General features: G+C 49.8%; 2 protein-coding genes across 10 annotated transcripts in view; both read right to left on the bottom strand.

Moving 5' to 3' along the window:
* Positions 1 to 117: 117 nt before the first annotated feature.
* Positions 118 to 10,330, bottom strand: LOC106589789 (structure-specific endonuclease subunit SLX4-like). Of its 3 annotated transcripts, XM_045691022.2 has the most exons (14): positions 10,269 to 10,330; positions 9,458 to 10,026; positions 9,129 to 9,345; positions 8,521 to 8,739; positions 7,917 to 8,191; positions 7,387 to 7,685; positions 6,976 to 7,240; positions 5,540 to 5,715; positions 5,147 to 5,293; positions 4,854 to 5,023; positions 1,720 to 4,673; positions 1,413 to 1,515; positions 782 to 1,117; positions 118 to 646 (listed from the first exon to the last, which is right to left on the bottom strand). In XM_045691022.2, exons 2-14 carry the CDS (start codon positions 9,978 to 9,980, stop codon positions 283 to 285), a joined length of 6,048 nt encoding a protein of 2,015 aa, XP_045546978.2. In that variant the 5' UTR covers positions 9,981 to 10,026; positions 10,269 to 10,330; the 3' UTR covers positions 118 to 282. The 3 variants fall into 3 exon arrangements, with proteins under 3 accessions (XP_045546978.2, XP_014035614.3, XP_014035608.3); XM_014180139.3 differs by having other exon boundaries at positions 7,926 to 8,191; positions 9,458 to 10,310; XM_014180133.3 differs by having other exon boundaries at positions 9,458 to 10,309.
* Positions 10,331 to 10,994: 664 nt separating this feature from the next.
* LOC106564464 (histone lysine acetyltransferase CREBBP) overlaps positions 10,995 to 17,105 on the bottom strand; it is a 39,248-nt gene continuing 33,137 nt past the window's right edge. For all 7 annotated transcript variants that reach the window (XM_082958732.1, XM_082958733.1, XM_082958735.1 and 4 more), the window contains 6 exons: positions 16,792 to 16,959; positions 16,367 to 16,528; positions 15,992 to 16,149; positions 15,284 to 15,407; positions 14,801 to 15,053; positions 10,995 to 14,669 (listed from right to left, as the gene is read on the bottom strand). In XM_082958732.1, the coding sequence (XP_082814858.1) occupies positions 12,511 to 14,669; positions 14,801 to 15,053; positions 15,284 to 15,407; positions 15,992 to 16,149; positions 16,367 to 16,528; positions 16,792 to 16,959 (3,024 nt within the window). In that variant the 3' untranslated portion in view covers positions 10,995 to 12,510. The remainder of the gene's footprint in view (positions 14,670 to 14,800; positions 15,054 to 15,283; positions 15,408 to 15,991; positions 16,150 to 16,366; positions 16,529 to 16,791; positions 16,960 to 17,105) is intronic.

Here is a 17,105-nt window from a genome sequence, read left to right as displayed (position 1 = left end):
CAGGGGTTTTGAATGTTTAACTATTTTGGCTTGTGGACAGCATAGTTCAATAACTCAGTGAAAACAGCTTAGTCCAGACTAGTATAGCATGCTGTAAAGATAGGACTTGACACTAGGAAGAGAACAAACATTACTTAATTATAGTAGTCCAACATCCAACCAATATAAACAGGAAACATCCAACTAGAACACGTTACAGCTTTAACTGCCACTGATTTAGTTTAGACTCATTATTTCCCACAAATCCTTTAAAAATCCACCTTTGCCTCCACAAAGGTAACTTCAATCTGCCATTTTAGCTGCCCCTCTCCCTCTCCTTCCCCTCCCTCCAGCCCTGGTCGCCCACTTCCCTTTTCTCTTTCTTCCTCCCCTCAGTCCAGGCTTGGCTGTGGTAAACGTAATGCACTGGGAATCCAGGTAGTCTAGTAGCTTGGCGGCCCCCAGCCGGATACCCGCGGCCTTGAGTCTGGCCTGGAGGTCTGACAGGACCAGGGGCTGGTAGAGGAGAATCTGCCCGTAGAGGTCTGGGTCTGACTGGATGAAACGACGGACAGCGAGGAGGTTGTCCTGGAGCTTGGAGGCAGACTGCGAGGCAGTAATGTCGTCGTTATCTGAGTCATCAGAGAGGCACTGCTCTGGATTAGACCTGGAGAATAGATTGGGGGGGAGATGAACAGAGGAGTGTCAATATCAGTACATTTGACTTTGAATTTAGCAGTCAAAGTATTCTAGACAAATGCATACATGAACAACACCTGTTAAAAACACTCCCAGTGCTAACCTCTCAGAGTCTTCACTGGGTGCTGTGGAGGACGTATTGGATCCCTGAGAGGCAGAGAGAGGCTCCATGTCCTCCTCCCTACCAGGCAGTTTCACCAGGGAGACGGTAGGTGCTGCTCTTCCACTAGGCTCGTTAAACCCCCCAGTCTGGGCACAGGACACTGGCTTTCTGGTGGGCTCCATGGAGGAGGTGGTGGGTGGGGGCCCGACAGCTCTGGGGCGACCCAGGGAAGGTGCCTCGTCCTCGGACTCTGAGCTGATGACCTGGTGGGTGTACTGGTGGATCTCCTTGAGCTTCAGGATCATCTGGCGCTTGGGTAAGGGACGCACACCGAATCTAGAGGGAGGACACAGAGCAGGATGGCAACAGACTTTTACTATATGAAGAGGGAGAGGGTAACAGAAAGAGAGATGGATGTAGAGAAAAGAGATGGGGGGAGGTATAGACAGACTACACTGATAACTGCCATACATCGTGCTCCTGTAATCTCACATATCAAACAACTATCAATGGAGGAAGAAGGACTGGGGACTAGACCAGGCTAGGAGTGATGGGGGAGTGACATGACCACATGAATTAAATAACTAATATAAAAAGGCAGATATCAGAGACGATGTGTTGGGAATCAGACCTGTTGAGCTTGTTCTTGAGGTCAGGTGTGTCCATGTCAGAGTAGCTGGGCATGGGGGTGATGGGGACCAGGGGGCCCTGCTGGCCTTTCCTACGGGGGGCCACTGTGGAGAGAGGGGTCAAAGGGTAGAGAAATAAGAAAAGATGTAACAAAACAGTGAATGTGTTTATGGATCAGAATAACACGAATGGAAGACTGTTCAATATTTCAACAGTACGAAGTAATGAAGCTGGTTTTGAACCCGAGCTAGCTAGATTAAACATTAAGACCTCTATACAAGGGGGTATAACTGCTGAAAGTGTATTACCTGGAGTCTTGAGCTGGGCCACTCTCTGAGCCAGAGCTACAGGATTCACCCTCTGAGAGAGAGGAAGCGCCTCATCCTCTTCCTGCCCCCAGTCGTCCCAGATCTCAGCGTCCAGGAGGCTAGCGTTGATCTCTGGGTTGGCCTGGGGTGTAGTGGTGTTGGGTGGAGGTGGAGAGGGGGTGGAGTAAGAGTGGGTGGTGTAGGCTTTAGGACGAGGAGGAGAGGGGTTAAAAGTAGAGGATGGTCCTGCAATCTCTCCATCTCTCCGGCCCTGTCTTGGAGGACTAGCCCCACCGCCGCTGCTCTCTAGCCTCAGACTGAAGCACACTGCCTGGGATCGTTCTCCGTCCGTGTCCCCTCCTCCTGCGTTTAGGCCCCAGGAGTCATCAAAGGCCATGGGTGGCTCGTCCATCCCGAGGAAGCTCTGTTGAAAGCTGTTACTGGACCTCTCCATGTCTTCTCCTATCTCTTCCTCCTGCTCTTCCTCTTTCACTACACTCCTTTCCAGTTCCTCCATTTTCATCATCTCATCTGATTCCTCTCTCACCCCCCTCTCTTTCTCTCTATCTCCTGGGCTATGGAAGTATTTAGACTCAGTGGATGGTCGGTGTTGTCCGGGGGAGCCGCTGTTCTCTCTCGGTTGGGTAAGGGACTCCTTATGTGCGGACGAGGATGGGTCGGAAGGGTCCGAGAGGGACAGGCCCAGAGACCCCAGTCCCCCTCTCTTCCATGGGCTCCCAGAGATCCCCAGCCCCCTCCCTCTCTGCCTTGTTCCGTTGTCCCCGTCCCCGTCTCTCAGAAGAGGGGAGGCCAGAGACGAAGCAGAGGGCTTGGGTAGATCTGAATAAAGGGGAGTGGAGCTTTTTGGCTGGGGGATGTTGTGGAGAGGGGTACCCTTTGTGGAGGGGTCTGGTGGGGGGATGACGGAGAGAGAGGGGGTCAGGCGGGGAAAGCAGGAGCGTTTTGGTTGGGACTTGGAGGGGACTGTGAATCCAGGGGAGCGGGCAGCATGGTCGAGGCCCAAGCTGGAGTGCCGAAGCCCTCTGCTGTCTGATTTCTGCCTAGAAATAGAGGACTCTGTCTGGGCAGAATGTGTAGAAACCCTGGGTGGGTTGGAGGTCTGGCGGCTAGGCCTGAAAGGGAGGGTGGGAGAGGAGAAAACTGACGCTGCAGAAGAGGAGGAAGAAGAGTTGGCCTTAGGAAAGAGCTGAGTGCGACGCATGCTACTAAAGGTCTGGGTAGAGCTAGAGTTGGTCTTCCTGGACGGCAGGGGCGGAGTGGCCGGGATGAGCCAAGACATCTCTGCAGAACAGTCCACAAGACTAGTAGAACCAGCAGAACCTGGTTTATAACTAGGAGGATCTGGATCTAGGCCTTGATCTGAAGGTGAGACAGAAAGATCCCTCACAGAACCACCAATAGTCTCTTTCTCCTTCGAGCTGGATTTCTTAGGTTCTGTGTCTGATTGGGTTATCGAGGTGGGTTTCTTGGGTTCTGTGTTGGATTGAGTTGTGATTGGGGTGTAGCCTTGGTGGTTCTGGGAGAGATAAGTAGGGGGTGGTGGAGAGGGGCTGGTAGGTCCTAGATCCCCTACCTCCATCTCTTCACTAGAGTCAGACAGAACTATAAGCTCAGGTTCTTCTTTGGTACTGTGAGGAGGAGAGACGGGTACAGAAATACTATACGGACCATGACTCTCTCTCTTTAAGTCCTCTGGACTAGACGGTACCTTCTCTTGGAGTAACTCCTTACACTCAGGAACTTTCCCTCCTCCCACCACTCTCTCCATCCTAACTCGTGCCCCGGTGTCAGTCACTTCCCCTGGGGACAAACCAGGAACAGGTAGGGCGGATACACCAGGGACCAGAGGAGGACTGATGGAGAGGTCAATGATTTCAATGGCTGAGTACTGGAGGGTTGGGATCGCTGTCTGTCTCGTACCCCCATCGACCCTCACCCTTGTGGGCTGGGAGCGGGAGGACGGTGGGGGTGGGGAGGTGAGTTCTGGCTGTCTCGCACCCTCCACTACCATGGTCCTGGGGGGCTGGGAGCGGGAGGGTTTCTGGATAGCCCTGTGGGGTTGGGAGTGGCAGGATGGTTGTGTTGGTGGGGAGGTGTGGGGCGCCTCCTGCGTCTCATAGACCCCCCAAGAGTCAGAGAAGAGGCGGCTGTAGCTACGGTCCAGACTAGCGTTTAGTTGTTGATCGTCATGGGGACTGGAGTGGAGGCTTTTTGTCGTTGATACCTCTTCAACACTTCTTGAGCTTGTGACGTTTGATTCAAATTGTTTTGTTCTGTCTGACTCCATGGTGGCTGTTCTAGAACATTCTAGATCTTTACCTTCTGATTTGTTGAGATCAGTTTTTATCCTATTTGGATTCCCCCGGTCTGTGTCGATGTCACCAATAGCTATGACTGCCTCTAAACTGGGAGGTTTTGTTTGAGGGGAAGTTATGCATGTTAATTCACCCTTATCTGAGTGTTCAGCCAATGAGTGAGCTTGGATTGGAGCCTCCTGCTCTTCTTCTGTCTCTGTGAAAAATGTCACTCCCTCCTCCTCCTCCTCCGATTCTTCCTTTTCGCTCTCTTTCCCTTCATCCCTCTTTCTCTGAGTGGCGGCAAACTCATATATTTCCTCCATCTCTTCATCGTTCACCCTTTCTTCGTTCGTCTCTCCGTCTTCTATCGTCACGCCATCCCCTCGCCCCTCCTCCTCCTCCATCGCAATCCCTCCTTCCTCTCCTCTGTCTTCATCTTCCTCAACCTCTTCTTCATTCCACATGGAGCGGAGGAGCTCCACGAAGACCTGGTCTTGGTGCTCCTCCTCTCCCCCAGATTGGTGCTCCTGGGCTGGGTAGTCTCCCCACTGATCCCCCTGTCCCTCTACACCTCTGTGGAGGTCTGTCTGAGCTGGGTAGAGCTGGCACAGCTGCTGCAGCTCCTCCAGGTTGAACCTGATGAGGAGAAAAAAGAGAAAGAAGGAGTTTTGTAGAAAGAGAGAGACAGAAAGCAAGAGGGATAAAGAACAGTATGTTTCTTGGTTAATTCTAACTCACCCTTTACCTGAGAATTCTGTAATGCATTCTGTTACTAAGAAGTCACATCACTTAAACACCAGTTGAGTCAGACTTTACCTGGCTGCCAGCTCCTGAACGTGTGGCAGCAGGGTGTGTGTGAGGGGGCAGTGGGCTGTGTAGAGGTACTGGAGTAGGGTATACACCGCCTGGCCTGGTACCTCACCCAACAACACCCTCTGGGCTGAGGGCATGCCGTCCTCCTGCACCCCGAATCCACTGTCATGGACCTGGGAGAGAGAGAGGGATGGAATGAGAGAGAAAACAAATCAAATTCAACTGGAAATATTAATGGTTTCAAATGAGAACCATACAAGCAAATATAACGAGGCAAAATCCACACGTGCACTCACCATCTGCGCTAGCAGGGGGCATCGAGCATACAGCATGAATGAATGGGTGAAGTACACCTCCCCACTGTCCACCTGTAGCTGGACATCGCTGAACTGGGGGTTGTTCACCATACTGGTCAGGTCTGAGGCCAGCCTGGACAGCACCACCTATGGGTCAGAGACAGACAATGGCTACCAGCACAGAGCAATGATCAGGCAACAAGTGTCCAACACAGTTATGATGTGATGGTGATTATATTAGCCCAGGTGTGGCCAACCCGCTTTCTGGAGAGCTACTGGGTGTGTGTAGGGTTTTGCTCCAACCCTACTCTAACACACTGGACTCAGCTAATCAAGGTCTAGTTATGAAAACGTATACAATAGAGTAGAAGACTTCTAAAAAAGGTCCCTTACTAATTTCTGGTTGCTCCTGTTGGTATCTCTGCTTTGAGGAAGAGATCTCATCTGATGGCTTTCAGTGTTTCTAATGCTCTCTGGGATGAAGCCACTGAGACACAGGTCAGGGGGTTCGTCTGTGCTCTCAGGAACAAAGCCACTTGAGTGGAAGTCTGTAGCAGTGTTCTCTTTGTCTGAGGGACCAAGGGAAGACAAACAACGTTAGAGGTACAGTAGGTTTGACTTTCAGGTATGCTAGCTACTTTCAGGGATGCTGTGTGTGTGTGTGTGTTAATCTACATGTCTGTGAGCGTGTATATACATCCTGTGTCTGTAGTGGAAAAATAGGGAGTGAACACGTGAACAACGATGAAGGCCAGCGATGAAGATGCATCTAGCAACTCGCAGGCACCGAGGCCCAGAGTGAGGACTACATCACGATTTATGGCATTGTCTGGATGGCTGACCACATGACGACTATCACAAAAGTCAAACACACCTTATCCGTGGCAGGACGTTCCCATAGAACCCTGGGACACAGACACCGTCGGGGGTGTGAAGACAGATAACTTGAATCGACGAAATGACTGTTACTGTGTGAATTACATTGTCGTGTTTGGATTGATTCAAGAGTTCATAAAGAGCTGTGAATGTTGATATGTTTCATTGTTCTGTAAGTGCTATGGATTCATTGTTACAGAGTTACTGTGTTATTCTGTCTGTTGGACGGCGGTCAGTTCAAAGAGGGAGCGACCAGATGTGAGCTCTTATCATTCAGATAAGGGAGGTTCTGGAGTTCGTGAGTTATTTTAATGAATTTTGTTTTGGCTGAACAAAGTGGCGTTAATTAGACGAGGGGAGATACTGAGATCTGGAGCTCAGGGGAGAATAAAAGATGGGTGGAAACTTTGTTCATGGAGTCATTAGAAACCAATCTCCTGGTGTAGCTTTCTGTTACACCATAGTGGGTCTTTTACACATTTACACTTACGTATTTTGTATCTTTTGACATGTACCATTTCATAATTGTATTCTAATTGCACAAGTGTAATAAATTGGATTACTTTCAGATAGATAAGTTGTCATATTTCTGAGTAATATTCCTTGAATTATTATTAGATGTATGGTCTAATGGTAAATGTCATTCATACTACACACAGGAGATATGCTTGGCCTCTAACTGTGCAGCTCTGAGCTAAGGTTAAATCAATCATTTTATGCTAGGACATTGATCGCAAGATATTAGCTGTCTCTCAGCCTCTGAATAACTCCAGAAGGGTTATCTTGGACACATGTAACTTATAGTATTCTGAGTGGTGATGCAAGGCTCGCTACCTTGACTAGATCCACGGGATACCCTTTTCGACCTATAGCATTCACATTGTAATGGAGTCAGACATTCTTCCCCCTGTGTGTTTCCTGTATATAACAGTTCTCCCAGGAGTAGCTCTCACCTCTGGCAGGTGCTGGGGTAGAATAGCCCCACTGTGTGAGGGTCATTCCCTCATCAGCCAGCTCCATTAGGTCACACAGAGTCTGGCTGCCCACTGGAAGGTGCCCTGTCCCTGGGGTGGAAGGGAGCGAAGAGGGGGCTGCCTGGGTGGAGGAGACTGGTTGTTGGGAGGAGGGGATCGGTTGCTTGGTCATAGAGATGCCTTCTGTTATGGAAAGGTTGGTGGAGGATACAGGCATGGCCTTGGTGGGACAGACCATATCCGTCTGGAAGAAGACAAATTGAGTGAAATAAATTAAAGTGTGAATGAAAAGACTATGAATCAAGATACACGCATACTTTTAACGCAAATCAGAGTATTAGAAGCAAAGATGTGAAAGTATGAGTAACACACGCGCACACGGGCTCTCACCTTTACCGACACCCAAGGCCGTATAAACTCTCTGAGCTCTGGGGTGTAGAACTCAGAGATGACCTTCGGCCCTCCGTCCCGCAACGCACTCTTCTGCCAGAGGGGGCCAGCACCAGTGCTGCATGAGGGCAGGGAGCTGGGGCAGCGTGTGGGGGTGGGCGGCGAGGGGCCGCGGGTACGGAGGAGGAGGCCAGCTACGCGCTCCTGTAGTCGCCTCAGGGCTGTCTCCGAGTCCTGGACCAGGAGGAGGGGAGGGGGGCGAGGGGGTGCACCCCTTTTCCTCTTGCCACGCCCCTTACCTGGGGGAGGGGGTCAAGAGAAAAGGACTCGGCTATGATATTAATCATATAATATAAACACCATCAAAATGTTTATACATGTATAGTTTCATATCGATGCATTTAGTATAGTTTGCTCCTGTCTTACATAATAAAGGGGAATTGTTTTCCGTCACAGCAAATGCATCCTTATAATCATAGCATAATGCATTGCCTAAACAATATGTAGGTTCAGTCAAGATAGTGACTTACTCGTCTTACTTGGTTCAGCTCTCCACTTCAATGGTGACAGAGAAATGTGAGGGAGGAGGGCTGGGAGCTGCTGACCACCTTCTCTCTCCATCTCCCTCTGTAACTCTCTCTGCATCTCCCGCTCCATCTCTTTCTCCTGCTCCAGGAGGGAGTGGGACAGGGCCATGGCCACCATGGTGTCTTCGTCCAGGCCACGGGGCTTCTTTCTGGGCTTCTTCCTGCCCGGGAGGCTGGGGTCTGTGGAGCCTTTACGCTTGGAACCTCCGGCCTGTGGACTGGGGGAGAGGAGAGGGTTATTCACGGGTGGAATAGAATAGTTTATTGTCCTCCAGCATTTGAACAACGCAGTGTTTCTCCTACATTCTTTCTCTAGGTGGGACAGAAAGGCCCCAAAAGCATCATACAGGGGCGGTTCAGTAGGGCACAACATTAGCTCTATCAAGTACACTTCTATCTGCAATGTTCAGCATGTTGCACCCTCCTGAACACGACTCAATGCTTCTAACATCAAAGTTATCAATTTAATGTACAGTAATAGCAGTCAAGTTGTTTGGGTTGATTGATGGTTCAAAGGGGCGGGACCAATCAGGCCAGGGTGACTCACGGTTGGTTGGCGGTGCTGTCAGTCAGGCCCTCTGCAACTTGTCTCTGTACAGCCTGCAGCAGCACGGCAGGAGCCACGCCCATCGTGGAGGAGCAACGCTTCAGGTGGGCCGCGCGACTCTTCTGGGACTTGAACCGTTTACCACAGATGGGGCATTCTGGGACGCTGGGAACGGGAGGAGGGGCGGGGGCAGCACTGTCCTCACTCTCGTCTAGACACCTGGATAGGGGGACATGGGGTGTCCCAATAAAGTAAACTGGTTTATTTTCCTTGTCTCCTTTCCTTCATCTGCACTGATCTGAAAACACTGGATTGTTGAAGGCTAAACATCAGAAGCCACAAGAGGACTTGATTTCACCTATCCAGTTCCTCAAGATCAGGAAAGGAAACGAGGCAGTATCTTCTTTGGAGTCATTGACTGTTCCATTAACAGACAGAATCTGGAGTTAGATGGGTCTTTGGAGTCATTGACTGTTCCATTAACAGACAGAATCTGGAGTTAGATGGGTCTTTGGAGTCATTGACTGTTCTAGTAACAGACAGATTCTGGAGTTAGATGGGTGAGAGAGCAAGTGTCTGTGTGTGTGTCCAGCTCCAGTCGTCCCTACCTGTTGATGTGTTGGGTGCGTCCTGTGGGGCTCATGGCAGACAGGTCTTTCTGGCAGAGCTGACAGAAGAACAGGCCTCCCTGCTCCAGGTCCACTGCACTACCCTGGGCCACAGCCTGGGCCTCCCTGTCCAGCTCCTCCTGTAGACGCAGGGCCAGGGCCTCATCCGAGTCATCCACCTGGGGGTCCAGTGATAGGGGAGTGGAGGCGGATGTAACTGAACAGGGAGGGCAGAGGTGGAGAGAAAGGTAACTAGCATGCCATTGAGTGTACACACAAATGAATGAAAATACACACCATAGAGTGTGAGACACAGTGATGGATCTCACCTTCATTATCTGGCAGTGGATGGGGAGCAGCACTGTCACTTTCACTCCCTGTTGCTGCAGGCTGATTTCTCTCAGCATGCACCAGCTTCTGTGGATTGACTCTCTTGAACTGCTGCATCGTGTGTAGCACTTTCTCCTTCACCCCCATCCCCCTATCCTCAGGTCGAGACCCAGCAGCATCCACAGCCACTGATGACCCATTCTCTCCTACACCAAGTTCAATACCTCCATTGACCACTGATTGTTTAGATTCGTCTGTATTGGAGGGAAGTCGGTTTGGTTCATCACAAGTGGTAGAGATTGAGGAAACGTGTTCAGAGTTGTTACCCAAAGCTCCCTTTAAACTTGGGCCAACATCTGTCTTCTTCCTCCTAGTCGTCACCCTTTTGGTGGGTATGTCTTTCGCAGTGTCCTGGGACGAGGGCTCTGCAACACTTCTCTTCTCGGTTTCGCCTGCTTTTCTGCGGACTCGTTTGAGCAACTTAGAGCAGAGGTCCACGAAGTCTTGATCGGAGTCGTCCATTGTATTTGACTGTTAGTGGTCTGCTTCTTGCGCCACTAGATAGCTACTATCAAAACAATCAACACATCTAGCTAACGTTAGCCTCTCGGACTGAGAGCCATGGAGGTTAATGCTGCTAGCTTGCTAAAAATGTGAGGTGGCATTTGTGAAATATCCTCTCTTCAGCATAAATATTCAGCATAATTTAGGAATGAATGTGCCATTACTGCATGAAAATTGAACAGTTGCATCTATGACAGTGAAAACATGTATTACGAGCTAAATTTGCTTATTATTCAAAATACTCACATTCGACTTCTTCATACTTCCTGTCACGTGACAACAGGATTAACGTCTACCCAGGTCACGTGACAGGGTGGATTCATGCGTTACAAGACCCCTTTATTAAAGTACTAAATAATTTACAACATTTAGAAAATATTACCAGTAGAAGAATAGCAATTAGCTTTAAACTGAAGTATAAGTGACCATATATGTTTTTTGGGGCTTGATGGCTATATCATTTGATCCAACAATAAAATATTCAAAAATCCACAGCTTCTCCCCTGAAATCATGGTAACAGTCATTTGCAACAGCTTTGTGTGTAGTTTTTTTTTAAGTAACCTTTATTTAACTAGGCAAGTCAGTTAAGAACACATTCTTATTTACATTGATGGCCAAACCCGGATGACGCTGGGCCAATTGTGCGCCGCCCTATGGGACTCCCAATCACAGCCAGTTGTGATACAGCCTGGATTCGAACCAGGGTATCTGTAGTTACGCCTCAAGCACTGAGATGCAGTGCCTTAGATCGCTGCGCCACTCGGGAGCCCGTTTAACCTGAAATTTGCATGGCTTCTTGAGAGATTATTGAATGAAGCCCACATACTCACTTTACCTGTTCTCATTCTGAGACTGCCCTAATACTCACTTTTCCACTCATTTTCTAAAACATGCTCACAACCTCATCCTAGTTCAAGTATGCTATCAAAATTGCAGGGAAAACAATCCCACAAACCACTATGACACAGAAGTATAACTCCAAGTGTTTTCTGTTGCACACAGTTTATTTAACAATATGGTATATAAGTAAGAAATGAGTCTTTAACCAGTTTATACAGTGATTTCATTCGCTCTTCCTTATATTTATAGTATTTTTGCTTAATAACAACTTGCATGATTTACAATATGGAGCTAGGAGAACATAACCCACCCCAAGTTTTATTCAAGTTTGTGTTTTTGAGAGAGGGGAATGAGGATGGAGGGTTGATAGACAGCTGGACTATTTATTTATTTCTCTCTTTTCAAAACAAACAAGCAGTCAAGCAGTGAACACCCACTCCCCCCTCAGGTAGGAGTCCTTCTGTCCCCCATTCCCCCTCAGGATAAGACTCCTTCTGTCCCCCATTCCCCCTCAGGATAAGACTCCTTCTGTCCCCCATTCGCCCTCAGGATAGGAGTCGGTTGTCTGTTCTCTTTATATACTTAACTTTACACAACAAATGACAAACTTTTTAAATGACAGAACCACAATTTTCTACATCCGCAAGTCAAGACAGATTCCGGTTTCCAGGCTAGTGAGATTTTGTCGTGTGTGTGTTTTGAGAGTTTGGCATTCCGTGTATGTGTGTGTCAAGTGTTTCTGCATACATGCCAGTGTATTACAAACTGCCATAGTCCATTTCCTATTTCAATACAAATGGATAGTTCTCCTCGAACACACACACACACACACACGTCACAAAGAGGAAAAAGAGTCCCTCCCTCTCAAATGCAGGTGGATCTATAAAAATGGTACAACACTTTAGATTACAATTGCCAGGGCTACATCTGGAATGGCTCCCTATTCCTTATATAGTGCACTACACTATATTGGGAATAGGGAGACATTTTCTGGATGTATGTCCCAGGAATGAGAAGAGCTTGAGAAGAGAAAAGAAACCTATTCCGATTCCCAGACAAAAATATTTTACAGTCTCAACACAAAACAAAAAAATGCTTTACTTAAAAAAAGAAATTAAAAAAAAGTACAAAATGAAAAGTATGAATACTATAATGCAATTGTTTTGTACATTTTCTTTAAAAAAGAAAACGGAAAAGGCATGACATCATACCAAATACCAAACAAATAAAACAACCAAAAAAATATATATTCTTTGTGATTTAAACGTCTCTTAAACAGCAATTTGCAAAATCCCGACTCATTAGGAAGAAGAAACATCAACATTCCCCTATAAGTGTTGGCATTTTTCATTTTATCCCATTTTCTCTCTTTTTACATCTCTTGAAACTTTGTACATGTCAGTAAAAAAAAAAAAAAAAAAATGAAAAAAAAAAGATTTTTCATTAAGAACAAAGCCTCAAAAAGGGGACGGGCCCAGAGTCCGAGTACATCAGTGGAGGATGGGGAGAGTGTGGTTTGTTTCTGGATGCATCCCACATGGCACCCTATTCCCTACATAGTGCACTAACTTTGAGCAGGGCCCTAGTGCACTAATTGGGAATAGGGTGTCACGTATTTGGGACACAGCCCAAGTCTCCTGTTTAATGCTACAATCCCTCCACAAACTTCTCCAGCGTATCTCCTGTTGTATCCCCTCCCGTGCCCAAGTCATTCTTCAACCCTCTGGCGGGCGTGCTCATCTGCGATAGCATAGCGCTCTGCTCTGCCAAGTGTCCCTGGTCCATGGAGCCAGGCATGGGGCCCCCCAAGCCCGGGTGGGGGGACCCCGGGTGGGATGAGGGCTGAACCTGGGGCGAAGGGCTGGAATGTGGGGGTTGTTGCGAGGGCGGGCACGGGGATTGTACAGGTGCAGGGGACCGGTTGGAGAGGGCATTGGCCATGGGGGACTGGCCAGTGAGGTGAGCTCCAGGCTGGGGCTGGCTGACCAGCAGGTGGGCCTGGGGACTCATGGTGGGGCTAGGCAGGACCGGGGAGCCGCCCATCTGCTGCTTGAGGATGGCATGTTGGTTAGAGATACCCTGCTGTTGTTGCTGGAGCATCCGCTGGTGCAAGAGGTTCTGGGTGGTGGAGATGGGGTCCATGCCCAGGCCAGATTGACCCATCTGGGCCATGGGAGGGTGCTGGACCTGGGAATGCATGGTTAGCTGCTGCATGCGGAGCTGAGAGTAGCTGGCCGTCTGGCCTTGGGTCTGGGGAGGGAACTGACCTGGATGGGCCTGCTGCTGTTGTTGCTGCTGCTGCTGCTGCTGCTGCTGCTGCTGCTGTTGTTGCTGCTGCTGCTGCTGTTGCTGCTGTTGTTGCTGCTGCTGCTGTTGCTGCTGCTGCTGCTGTTGCTGCTGTTGCTGCTGCTGTTGCTGCTGTTGCTGCTGTTGCTGCTGTTGCTGCTGTTGCTGCTGTTGCTGCTGTTGCTGCTGCTGCTGCTGCTGTTGCTGCTGCTGTTGTTGTTGCCGAAGGAGCTGTCTCCGGTAGAGCTCCTGTATCTGGGCAGCGTTGGGTTGGGGGTTGTGTCCAGGGTTCATGAGTTGCCCCTGGGCGGTGGGTTGTTGAGGCTGCTGAGGGGGCATCCCGGGCCTCTGGCCCCCCCCGGCCCCAGCCTGCATCGCCGGCTGGGCTCCCAACATCCCTGGCTGCTGTTGTTGCAGGGGGTTGCTGGCGTGGTACTTGGCCGTTCTCTGTTTGATGAATGCCGCCATGAGCTGGGGGTTGGACTTCAGGATGTTGAGGACCTGCTGCTGCTGCTGGGGTGAGCTGGGGGACTTGAGGGTCATCAGGAGGTCCTGGAGGGCATTGGGGGCGATGGCCCCGGGTCTCTGGGATGGTGTCTGGAGTCTGGGACCTCCCGTCTGGGGGCCTAGCATCCTCTGAGCTTGTTGCTGAGGAGACATCATGGGTCTCTGTTGCATCGGTATCCCCTGCTGGGGTTGACCCACCTGAGGAGGGACTCCAACTCCTGGTTGTCCAGGCTGAGCTCCCGCTATGGCTCCCCCAGCGCTGGGCCACTGACCTGGGGCCATGGGCTGCTGCATGCCCTGGGGCGCTCTGGGTCCCACCATTTGACCCCCAACCACTTGCATGGGTCCAGCCATGCGTTGCTGCTGCTGGGGGTGAGGCTGGGGGTTCTGCTGGTGCAGTGGCAGGCCGTTCATGTTGACCCGGTAGTTCTGCTGGTTCTGCTGCTGCGACTGGAGCACCATCGCAATGTGCTGCGCAATCGTGACCGGAGCGAGAGGGGGTTGTTGTTGAGAAGGTTGTTGAGGTTGAGGGGGTGGCTGAGGTTGGGGAGGTTGCGGGGGGAGAGGTGACTGCTGCTGATGTAAAGGAGACGCTTGAGGTCCCCCCTTGCCCTGGGAAGCTGGCGTTAGGGGATGACCGTTGCGAGGAGGGAACACTGGTGACATACCTGCAGCGTTTGGGGTCTGTGGCTGGTTCGAAAGCGGTTGTTGGGGGGTTTGGGGTGTGTTTGGCTGGGGGTGTGAGGGGGTGGTGTTGGGAGTTGTAGTGGGGGCCTGAGGGGGGGACGGTAAGCTCTGGGGCATTGCTCTTCCCTGCATGGTGGCCATTCTTCTCCTCATCATCTGAGCCTGCTGTAAGCGGTGCTGGAGCTGCTGCTGCCTAAGCTTGTGCTTGATGTTAAGACAGAACGGTACAGGACACTTGTTCTCCTGGCAGTGCTTGGCATGGTAGCAGCACAGAGCGATGAGCTGCTTGCACACGGGGCAACCACCGTTGGTCTTCCTCTTGCAACCTAAAATAGATAAGATATGTTATTGTCAATTGTCAAGGATACATCTAAGTGTATCCCCCCCCAGTTTTGGGGTTGTGCCTTGCTCAAGGGAACAACGGCAGAACACTGATGCCAGCAACCAATTTCATTACCTTTGGTGTGCTGCACCACGCGCTTCATCTTCTGGCAGGACGGCAGGCTGCAGTTGGCGTTGCGACATTGGCAGGCGTGAACCAGGGACTGGATGCAACGCTGGATGCTGAGACGGCGTGACTCCTGGGGGCTCTTAGAGGCCTCGCCGGCGCCGCCCGCTCCATTGCCGTCGTCGTCCAGCCCCAGGCCCCACTTGACCATCTGGTGCTCGTGGCCCTTGGCGGCGTAGCAGTTGATACACAGATCAAAGTCCTGAGAGGAGAGAGGTGGGGGTTAATACATGCATGGGCAGATGTAAGTGACAGAGAGCACAGCTATTGCCTGCTTGCTCTTTAGGGTCTAGGCCGGGTTACTGTAAAGCACTGACAACCGGCTTCATAAAATTCATTTGATTGATTGGGACACAGGAACATGGTATAAATCTCCAAAGACGGTGAGTATGTATGCGCACGTTTGTGTGTGTGTGTGTGTGTGTGTCTTACCTCACAGACAGTACAGTGCCAGCGTGTCTCCACGTGGTGTTTACACTCGTTGCAGGTGTAGACGAAGCGGTCCTGACCCTGGTTGTGCAGCTCCACCAACATGCACATGGTGCTCCACTTACACCTTATGGGAACAAATGGTAGGAATTCATCAACCAATGGTCCTCTATGGCAGGGGTTTTCAAACCTCTCCTCAAGGACCCCCAGTCGTTCCATGTATTTGATCTATTCCACAGCTAGCACACCTGATTCAACTTGTCAACTAACCAGCCTTGAATAGGTGAATCAGGTGAATTAGTTCTGGGCTTCAACTAAATTGTGAAACGTCTGGTGGTCCCTGAGGAGAGGTTAGAAACCATTGGCCTACGGAACGCTCTACCTTACCGTCTGAGCCACTCCATCCATCAAGCAATTTTAAAACTGTCTTAAAAATACCAAAACTCACTTTAACAGACTCTCCTGTGAAGGCCTTTCAGCATCTACCATTGTTGCTTTAGCTGGCTTGATTCTTAATGAATGTTTCCTTTTTGATACATTTAGGACACTTAACACACTTAACAGAGGCTCTTATCCAGAGCGCCTTAGTCAGTGCATTCAACTTAAGTCAACAGTCATAATTGTTCAATTCTAACGTAGAATTTAAGAGGTAGAACTTTGAGATTCCTCCATTATGAAAAGCGCTATACAAATAAAATGTATTATCATTACCTCCTGAGAGAGCTGAACTCCCAATGCTTGTCCCGGGCCAAGGTGAGGAAGGCGTCGCGGCCGTCCATCAGGTCACAGTTCAGCAGGGGGTCAGGGTCAATGATGGGGGGCAACATGTTGGCCATCTGGGCCGAGTGCAGGTGGATCACAAAGAACACCTGGAGGGAAAGAGGAGAAATACTCTTGAGAGAAGAGAGCGTCACTCAATTCCTGATTGTTTGCCATTGGGTTTGGGTCAGGCCAATAATATCCCAGCTCAGAGATAATAGAAGAGAACCTACAAATGGCACCATTCTAAGAAACAACTTCATAAAACAGTTAAAGCCATTGAAAGACGACCTGCATTTCAAAGCAAGCGTGGTGACGTCATCATACCTCTTTGTGTTTGTCGAGGCTGGCGTAGAGCTTCTGGGACAGGTCATTGGCTACATTCGGCATGCCAGGCTTCTTCTTATTGGTTCGGCTCACACTGCCCTTGTTCTTATTGGTCTTCTTGCTGTTCTTCTTCTTGGCGTTCTTCGTGTCCCCCGGCGTGCCCTGAGGGGAAGAGAAGAGGGAAGAGTTAGAAATATATGGCAAATTAACAAATGTTTACACACAGGACAGTGAGGGCACAAACATTCACCACATGCATGTTATGCATTCGACTAATAAATTATTTCACATTAATAAAAACATTTTAAGACAAATTTGACTAGACAGGTAGGAGTTATGTATTCATGTAGGTAGGTTAGCTATTGATAATGATGTCTCTAGTACTATCATCGGTCTACCCTATGACTCATCTCTCCTCCTCCCACCTCAGGTGTGTCGGAGCAGGCTACGTTCTCCTCCTTCTTCCTTTCTTCCGCCTCCTGTTCCAGCTCCTTGATGCTCTCCTCCAGCACGTTGGGCCAGAAGTCCCCCTCGAAGTAGGGCATCTCGTTGGCCCCCGTCAGACAGTCCTCTGTCGCCTGCTTGAAGATGTCCTGGAGAAAAACATAGAAGATTACTTTAAATGCCCAATGGACACAAATGTTCAACTAATATGAGTCTTCTGCTTGGCTGGTTGTTGCTGTTCTAGCCCTATTAATACATTCAGAAACCTCAAAACACTTTAGAGGTTGAAGGCTTG

This window comes from Salmo salar, chromosome 12 (genome assembly GCF_965601325.2).
Source record: "Salmo salar chromosome 12, fSalSal1, whole genome shotgun sequence".
NCBI lineage: Eukaryota > Metazoa > Chordata > Actinopteri > Salmoniformes > Salmonidae > Salmo > Salmo salar.
Note: the sequence above shows the minus strand (reverse complement) of the source record. Positions and strands in the feature narration are given on the sequence as shown.

What these genes read in the sequence shown, in the direction of transcription:
- LOC106589789 (XM_045691022.2), bottom strand. Translation starts at nt 9,980, where the DNA reads ATGGACGACTCCGATCAAGACTTCGTGGACCTCTGCTCTAAGTTGCTC. An exon ending in TCCACTGCCAGATAATGAAG is followed by an intron (nt 9,346 to 9,457) that starts GTGAGATCCATC and finishes CTCCCTGTTCAG; the next exon opens with TTACATCCGCCTCCACTCCC. An exon ending in GTTCAGGAGCTGGCAGCCAG is followed by an intron (nt 4,674 to 4,853) that starts GTAAAGTCTGAC and finishes TCTCCTCATCAG; the next exon opens with GTTCAACCTGGAGGAGCTGC.